General features: G+C 34.8%; 1 protein-coding gene across 1 annotated transcript; it reads left to right on the top strand.

Annotated features, from left to right (window-relative positions):
• Positions 1-650: 650 nt before the first annotated feature.
• Positions 651-5,298, top strand: LOC131079438 (protein MALE DISCOVERER 2). Its single transcript, XM_058017391.2, has 7 exons — positions 651-1,554; positions 1,687-1,871; positions 3,341-3,414; positions 3,516-3,568; positions 3,710-3,870; positions 4,245-4,448; positions 4,566-5,298. The coding sequence occupies exons 1-7, from the start codon at positions 1,401-1,403 to the stop codon at positions 4,812-4,814; spliced, it is 1,080 nt and encodes a 359-aa protein (XP_057873374.1). The 5' UTR covers positions 651-1,400; the 3' UTR covers positions 4,815-5,298.
• The last annotated feature ends 4,445 nt before the right edge of the window (positions 5,299-9,743 follow it).

Here is a 9,743-nt window from a genome sequence, read left to right on the forward strand (position 1 = left end):
AGGTTTTGTTTCAATTATGTTTGGATCCTTGTTGATTTGAAGATATCACTTCTCTATTTATACCTTTGCAAAAACAAAATTTTCTAAATAACCAACCTATTATGTATTTCAAAAAATAGATCAAAATTTCCTTTGAAAAAATAGATCAAAACTTTGTTTGATTGAACTTCCACACTTATTCACGCACCCTTTGCACACCAAAATGTAATTGCTAGTTTTAACATCCGAAAGATTAAAGATAGCCCATGGGACAGCTTGTTCAATCAAATTGACTTCCACCAGTCAATTTTTTTCCTACTCAAGCTGATGATAAGCACCCCAAACTTCTCAATTGTTTCCCACTGAATAAATTATACCAGAAACTAATGGTTAAAATATGAATAACTCTCACTAGAAAAAGGAAGTTTGAAAGGTAGGATCAACTGTCAGATTTAGGCCCCGAGATGCGTAGACACTCTGAGTTGGACTAGACAACAAATACATTGCTTCGTCTTCAAGAAGTAAAAAGTTTGGTACGTCAGGATATGATATGGAATCGAGTGAGAAGGGGACAACTGCATAGGGATAATGAAGAGGGCCCTTTGGAAATTGTGACGAAGGGATTAGGGCTGCATAAAAGAAAGAGAATTTGGTAGGTAAGGTTGTTGAATGGTGAGTGCAGTTTTAATAGTTAGTTGTAGCAAAACATTGTTTATGGAGGAAAGCATTGGTCTACCCCACAAGGCCTTCTACTTTTCTGATGGCTTAAAGCTTTATCTATTGTTACACTCAGCTCACTTTACTCCATTTACATTTCAACTCACAGAGCCATATGTTTTCTGCTGGCATCATCTCATTATTGAGTGTGTTGCTGGACTTGGGATTACCTAAGCAACAGTCAAAAGATCTTTCCTTTCCTTTGGAACCAAGACAAAGCCTTTTGCAAATAAAACACCCAACGATGCCATGGACGATCTTTGTTTTATGAGTTTTATTGATTTTTCCACTGCCCATATGACAGCATGGATTCAAGGGTAGTCAACAATCTTTGATTTTTCATTTTTGATGGTTTTCTTCTCCTTATTGTTGTGTTGTAGGACTTGGGCTTACCTAAGCGACAGGCAAAGACTTTTCCTTTGCTTTGAAATCAAGACAAGCCTCTTGCAAATGAAATAACCACCACTGCTATTCGACAATATTAATGATTTTTACATTAATGGGTATTCAGCAATCTTTGATTTTTTATTTTTGATGTTTTTTACACTGCCCACATGACAGTATGGATCATTGGGTATGCAACCATCTTTGATTTATGGGTTTTGATGGGTTTTTAATTGCCTCCATGACAATATGGAGTCATGGGTTTTCAAAACTCTTTGATTTATGAGTTTTGATGAACTCATAATTGCCCACATGACAGTATGGATTCATGGATACTTGGTTTGATAGGAGGTGGTTCTCTTATTGCTATGGCTCTTCTTCTCTTACTCGTTATTCACATATCTCTTTTGGTTGCAAAGCACTTACTATCCACTGAAGAAAGCAGAACTACTAAACCCAAAACTGGCCCGAGAGGTAAACTGAACCGCATTATTGTCTTTTATACTGTTAATTACGTGATAGCCTGGTTATAGCGAGAATATTCATTCACATCTTGTTCACAAAAGTTATCTGTCTGTCCCTTTTTTATTTGATGTGTTTATGCAGATAGAAAAGCATTTACTTTGAAAGAAATTCAGAAATATAGCGAGGGTTTTAGTAATAAAGTAGGAGAAGGAACAACCAATGTTGTCTTTAAAGGAATATTGCCAGACGGCATGGAGATCGCAATCAAGGTGCCCAAAAGTGATGTAGCGCAATCTTCTGATGTTGAAGCCCGTTCTCGCTTTCAGGTGCTTATGTAATACTTTTGCTTATTGAATACTGAGCTATATGTAAGGTTTCTCCTTTTTGGGAATTGAACCCACCATCATTCAATGAGATGTGTAAAACTTAATGGCAAACGTTAAGAAAGGCTTTCTTTGCCGTAGGATCTTTAAGCCTTGTTCTTCAAAATAGATTTGAGAGTTTGGAATGCATTTTCAGAGGGTTACTTAGAAGGCGGTATCTGGTATTGCGTTTGAGATGTTACACTCGTCTACCATGGCAAATAGGACAATTCCTTTCGTCTGGCTTCTTGTGTTTTATCTAGGTTTTGGTGTGTTTTTTCATTTCTAGCAGTTAAGGCAAGCGTTTGATATGTTACACTCATCCACCATGGCAAAGAGGAACATGATCTTATACGTCGATGAAAAATAGTTCATACATTGAAATCCAGAAACGATCAAGACAAGGTAGGACAAGTGTTTGACATATTACACTCGTCTATCATGGCAAATAGGACAGTTCCTTTTGGCAAATAGGACAATTCCTTTTGCCTGACTTGGTGTGTTTTGTCATTTCTAGCAGGTAGGTCAAACGTTTGACATATTAAACTCGTCTACCATGGCAAATAAGACAATTCCTTTCGCCTAGCTTGGTGTATTTTGTCTAGGTTCATTTCTAGCAGGCAGGGCAAACCTCCTTGCCAGGCGTACAGAGTTGAGACTATTGTATCATTAACACCCTGCCTGGCAGGTAAAAGTACACTCACTAACACTCACCCTTTTAGTGCAATTGATATGAGTTGGAGGTGATATAGACTGTGGCGATTGAAATCTCTATTTTGTAACTTTTTGTAAAACTACCAGATAGTTTTCTCTTCATTAATGTCATTTTGCCACAATGTCCGAGGATCAATGCTATTTACACTGACCAGAAATGATGCACCTAACGACCTTACAGTTATGTTCTCAAGCACTTATATCAGCGACCAGGAACAGAGACGGATCGAACTTGAAACATGGAACAGAAGTCTATGAATAGGGCTATAGAAATGTTATATTTATATAGTCACCGGGAGATGTGAATACTGGAGGCGTCCCTGTCCCTGAATCTGAATATCCTGCCAACTATATGTATTTGTAAAATGCTTTTCCATGTGGGTAGATATTTTACTATTGTGAACCTGGCTATGCTTCACCAAAACCATGAAGTTACGCATCTCTTTGTATACAAAATTTAGCCTTTATCTGTAGCTAGATGTTTGCAAGTTTCATTTATGGGCTCGTTGATTGAAATTGTTATTCTAAACTGCTTGTACAATTTAGTTTCATTAACAAAGTTCATAGGCTAAAAATAAGGTAAAACATTTTAATAGAAATTGAATATACTCTTCAGATTCAATCCTGTTATTCACATAGGCCCCAATTTTTAATAGAAAAAGTATAGCTAACAAAATGTTTTGTTCCTCAATTCTTGCCTGCAATGGAACATGGAGCAGTTGGAGTTGTTATCACGTATTCGTCATCAGCATTTGGTGAACCTCATTGGGTATTGCGAGGATGGTGGTTGCAGGCAAGTAATACTACTCCATGAATACTATTGGCTTGGATTTTTTGTAGCCCTGTTCCTGGAAGCTATTATAGAGATGACTTATTATATTTTATTATATGCAGGATACTCATCTTTCAGTATGCTTCAAATGGATCACTCTTTGAGAATTTACATGGTGTGCAACTTGGACATCTGCATATGTAATCATCTTTGTAATTCAGGGTTAGTTTATGCAATGTACTCTGCACAGTTTTATAGTTACAAACTTAATATTTTCAGTTCACATTCTGACTCATTGCCCAGCTATTGTCTGTAGTTTGTACAGGAAATGAACGTCTCACATGGAAGCAGAGGATGAGAATTATCACTGGAATAGCATATGGCTTAGCATACCAACATCATTCTTGTGATCCCCCTGTTATTCATGGGGACCTTCGATCAAGTAATATTCTTCTAACAGAAGATTATGCTGCAAAGGTGATTTACCTTATAAATTGGGTCATAAAATTAATCTTAATTAAAATCTCCATTCTATATCCTAGACGGGCTATTTTTGTACTCTTATGCTGTTAGATTTGTACAGGCATTGTGGTATTGTTAGGGCAGTTCTCCATGTGACTGCTTAGTTTATTTTGGCTAATAATTGCTTTTGTAGAACAATATTAAAATTTATTTACATGGAAACACTCAAACTGTTTTTGTAGGACAATATAAATGCAGGATTTACTCTTAGCAGGGTGTTCATTTTACATTTTCAGTCAATATAAATGCAGAGATAAACTACATTATTTCTTTGTATTGTCATCCCTACCTCACATGCATGTTTTTTTTGTGCCCTCTCTTATTTGAAGATAAATGGTATTGGGAAGGTGCCGATTATAGCAAGTTCAGAGCTGGCACTGGTTAGAAGATCAGGCGCCTCTGTAGATCCAGAGACCGTGCACAAGGGTGTTTATAGTCGTGCAGGAGATGTATATTCTTTTGGCATTCTTCTGCTGGAAATTATTACTGGAAGATTGCCATTTAGTGAGGAAACCGGATTGCTAGTTGAATGGGTATGTCAAATTACTTATAACCCACCTTCTTTCTTTTTGAATAGGATACCTGATCCAATACTAGCAAGGACCTCCTATAAATCTTATAACCAAAAAAATGGTTTGTTTGCTAAGCAGGCAGCGAAGTTTTTGCAAGTAAAGGAGCAGACAGTGGCACTGATTGATCCGACACTAAATAATGTAGTACTTGCTGAACTCTATTCGGTCTGTGAGGTTGCACGCTTGTGCATTCAGAGAGAGTCATCAAGCCGGCCTGTCATGAGGAATGTGGTAGAAATGCTCACAAAAGACCTAAAAATTGCCACAGAAGTAGCTGCTCCAGCTGATAGTCCTGTCACTTTAAGAGGTCTACTAGAAATATTGTAGTATAGGCAGGTTTGTTCAATCCAAAAGGGGTGGGATTGAGTCTGAATGTGTGTGTGTATAAAAAGAGGGAACAATTATGGTTGATGGAAAGATCACTGGAGATTTTGAAGTTGATTGTGTTTTTTCAGTTTTGTTCATGACCACTGAATTTGGGTTCTCCATTTGACGTTTCATATGAGACTTAAATTTCAAAGAACCCTACATATATATACAAGTTTACAACAAACATGAATCAGGGGGGCGTTGAAACACTGTTTATTGCTTCAAACTAATGTTCATTGCAAATCTTACGTGGGTGAGAGTACCTCCCCAGGTATCGAACCAGAGATAGTCTAGCATTTTGATTGCATGTAGTCACTGGGAGGTCTAGTAATCTAAATTTTGTTTAGAACAACTTGAATTTGCACCTATATTTTATTTAAATTTTTATATCAATATTTATAAGTTTTTCCCCTGATTATGTTGATCAGGGGATCTTGTTTAACTGGAGAAGCAATTTGTATGTTTTGTTTTGTTTTTTATATGCTAATTTTTTTAGCTTGTAGTTGTTGAATATGAATATGAATACAAGTTTTAACAAGATTTTGAGAAGTTAAAAATTGCGAGGTTTTGATACCTTAAAAAGATGAATCTCATGAGTATACCATTAATTATATTATATGAACATATAGTTTTATTGGTAACATATTATAGTTTTTAACATAAACATGTCAAATAGATTTATTTTGAAGGTTATGATCTTATAGATATAGATAAGATTGAGCATTGCCATTGTAAGTAAGAAGAATAAACTATATGATAGGAAATTACACATCAATTTCATGCAAAAGGATGTTCATCGAGTATCAGCTTAGAGACATGAATTATATTTTCTTTGCTTTACTTTTCTAAAATTCTACATGACACATTTGATATGTTTGAGTAACACAAAAATGGTAGTGATATATATTCATAATGAATTGAGAGATAAAAATTTGAAGATAGCAATTGATGTAGTCAAGATTGGTTGTCGTATCAAGCTGTTCAATCTTGCAGTTTTAACATGCCATCTAATCTGTTATGTGGAAACAAAACCTGCGATATATATTTATTTAAACTTTCATATATACATTCATACAATAATTATTTTTGAGAACAATAACATTTATGAAGGATTGGGGGTTGTATCAAGCTGCCCACTCTTGCAGCTTTAACATGCCATCTAATCCGTTATGTGGAAACAAAATCTGCGACATATATTTATTTAAATCTTCATATATACATTCATACAATAAATTTTTTCGAGAACATTATCATTTATGAAGGATCTCAACAATTAAGCATAACTCAAATTTTTTACAATGTTCTTTAGGCACTTCATGCATACAAGCCTCTGAATCTTTATGGCTTCACTCCTTATTTGAAGTCTGACATTTTCTCTATCCTATAGTTTTGAACACCTCTAACACTTGCAAAACTCTTCTCTCCTCTTCTACCTTTATCCAAGAGCTCCACATGACACTAACATCCATTGCAAAGAAACCTGCATTCAACTTTTACACACATAATTACACACCCAAAAGGTTGAATTTATAGAATTGCAAGTGCTCTAAAACCACCAATAAATATGTAAGAAGAAGCTTCGTCATTTCTCACGACCACAACTCTTGGAATGCTTCCATGAATCTTGAAAAAAATGTTTTGTTTTGGCTCCAATACTTTTTCTCAAACTTGGGCACACATTCTTGCAAGATAAAAATTACATTAAATGCGATAAATGACAGGATACCAACAAACATCTATTGCCTCTTCCATGCTCTTACTTAGAGAAGCCCAACGGTCACTCTTTTGTCCACTTCCTAAGACATTGAATATCTTATTCTAGATGTCAATAAGTGAGAAAAACAATATTAAATAATTATGTTCACATCCAATTTTTACTGCTGCCAATGGAACTCATCACCCCCTACGAATGTATTACAAATAATGGTGAGAATTAAATATTACAAACTATTTTCCCAATACATCCTAAGTGCCTTAGGACAATTTCCAAGAATGTTAGAACCAAGTCATAGGATTTGCAAGGTAAATGAAATGTAATTCCTAACATTTTGAACATTTTTCAATACCCGAGGCATCTCCACCATCACTTTGGGAATAGATTTGAAAAATGCTTCTCTATGTTTTGTTCAAATTTTATTCCATACTATAGCATTAAAAAAAAAATTACACCCGACATTATCAAATCAATTGATGATACTTGTTTAATCAATCACGTTCTAAAGAAATTTGGAGCAATAAGTGAGTTAAAAAAAGGAAACAAGAAGAAATTTGAAAGCAACAAGTGAGTTAAAAAAGGAAAATTTAAAGCAATTTCATGAAAATTCTAAAGACTGGAAGAAAAAATGTAGTCACAATCAAAATAAAAAACCCTCCCTCCTATAGGTTTATTTCACAAAGACTATGTTGTTCATGGCTATGGCAAATTTGAAATGCAAATCACTCCAACCTCTTGCTATTTTGTGTCGTTGCTTTGAGTAAGTGTTGCATTTCATTTATAAAACTATAAATGTTGCTCTTTGTTAGTTATAACTTGTTAGATTTAGATTAGAAGTTGATTTCTTTTCACATGCATCTTGCAAGAGTGGTAGTTGATTCATATTCAACCACTTCTTCCATTCATTCAAAGATCATTTTTTTTAGCACTATCAATAAACAGTTGCAAAATGTGAAAGGGTTGAAGGCAAGCATAAGGATTTTAAAACAATCAAATGATTACCTGACTACCTTCAAGCTAGATAGTTATACGAGATTGGTCCTATAACATTGTTTCATGCTCATGACCCCAAAGATTGTTGAAAACCTCACTTAATTTCACTATACCATTATGTGAAGGATATGTTGTTGAAGTTAGGTTCAAATTAGAAGTGGATATCTTTTCACATGCATCTTGCAAGCATGGTAGTCAATTCAAATTCAACCACTTCCTGCACTCATTTAAAGATTTTTTTTTTAGCACCATCAATCAACTATTGCAAAATTTGATAGGGTTGAAAGCAAGCATAAGGATATTAAAACAATGAAATGATTGTTTGATTACCTGTCAAGCCAGATAGTTATCTAAGATTGGTCCTGTAACACTGTTTAATGCTCAAGACCCTAAACATTGTTGAAAACCTCATTGAATTTCTCAGTACCATTCTATGAAGGATATGTTGTTGTTGATACCTCATTCCATATTAGAGGAAATACAAATAGAAATGCAAACTGCAAATATAATCTGATTGATGAGCATCATGATCAAATGGATTAGATTATATGCACAACAAATAGCCAAGGCTCAAAGAGACTAAAATGCAAAGATTGCTGCCTTGTAGAGATGAAGGTTGTAGCATGCAATAAATAGATAATTGAAATAGGAATTGTATTCAACAAGATGAAAAAAATGAGACAATCGGAACCACATTTTTTATCAAGATTTTTTTCAAGGACAACTAATACCAATTTGATTGATACTATAAAATGTCAAAGCATAGTCAAGGTAATTTTGAAGCTTCACGAAAACTTTAGGTTAGATTTTATCTCCTCGCCTTTGACTCACCCAACATTTTTGTTTTAAATTTATAAATAGGAAAATGGTTAAAATTCCAGCAAAATGTCACGCACCAATAAAAAAATCAAATGAAATCATATTTGAAAATGTCGAGAAGATGAAACTTTGGTTTAAGAGATTATATCATTTCCTACACAAATTCCAAAGAAAAATTTATTATCAAAATAGTGCAATGAAAACATTAGTCTCCACCCCCTCAACTCTTTGAACAAATGTAAAAGTCCAAGGCAAAGCCAAACCATGTTACATTCATTAGAGTTCTCTTTGCTATTGCCATGCAGGCTTGGTGAAGACAAATCCTCTTTAGCTTCAAGCCAACTTTTATTATGAGAGGCTACAACACATGTAATGTGTGATAACAAACATTTGGTGTTGATATATAGACCTCATAGGTCCATTTAAGGCTTTAAGTGGTTTTTGTCAAAGATTTTTCTTACAACTGTACTGGTACACATGCATGCCAATATTAATTCATGTCACTTAGTAGTTAGTACCATCATTGCTTGTGTTAGAACAATGGTTTGAAACAACTTCAATGATACATGCATGCCTACTAGCATGGTTGAAAAAACACATTTGAAATTGTGAAAACCCTACTACAAAGATACACATCTAGGGAAGAACATTCAACAATAGAACAACTACCAAAACATAGCCTTGTGATGGTGAAAAATTAGGGTTTCACCATGGAATGTAGTAAAACCACTAATTTTGCTTAATTACCATTACATTAGGGAGAGAAAGGAATTTGATAGATCTAAGCCTAATAGACTAAGATTCTGATAAGATCCTAGGCCTCCTAATGGCGCTCTTCTATACCTAAGATTGAATTGTATTTTTGAATTGTAAGGGATTAGGGTAAAATAGTGAATTGTTGAAGAGACCGAGCATAAATAATGAGCTATAGTCGTCGTACAGAGACACCGACTTGGATCTAGTCAAAAGAATATGATTCATATTTGCTCCTCAAAATTCAACCTAATTTGTCGAGACTGTGGTGGTGGTCGCCTTGGTCCTCCGAACTTTCCGTTGTCCAAAAGGGAACCTGTTCGTCTCTACAAATATTGTTGATCCTCCCAAACACAACCATGTACCTGTTTCTGCACACAATGAAAAAGGGGGAAATTATAGGGAATAGGGGTTTGCCTAAGTCAAACCTCTATTTAGGAATTAACCTTGAATGAATAAATGCAAATACTAAAATAAATACTGGAAAGATATACCTCAGATCTGTAATTGTTGGTGATGATGCTTTGTTCATTGAATGCAATCACATATGTTGTATGAAATGACATGAGCATGACAAAACCCTAATCAAACAAACATGCTTGTATATG

This window comes from Cryptomeria japonica, chromosome 8 (genome assembly GCF_030272615.1).
Source record: "Cryptomeria japonica chromosome 8, Sugi_1.0, whole genome shotgun sequence".
Lineage (NCBI taxonomy): Eukaryota > Viridiplantae > Streptophyta > Pinopsida > Cupressales > Cupressaceae > Cryptomeria > Cryptomeria japonica.

Excerpts from the sequence above, each read along its gene's own strand:
- LOC131079438 (XM_058017391.2), top strand. The coding sequence starts at position 1,401 with ATGGATTCATGGATACTTGGTTTGATAGGAGGTGGTTCTCTTATTGCT. Across the intron at positions 1,872-3,340 it reads AAGCCCGTTCTCGCTTTCAG|TTGGAGTTGTTATCACGTAT; the intron begins GTGCTTATGTAA and ends AACATGGAGCAG. Across the intron at positions 3,871-4,244 it reads CAGAAGATTATGCTGCAAAG|ATAAATGGTATTGGGAAGGT; the intron begins GTGATTTACCTT and ends TCTTATTTGAAG.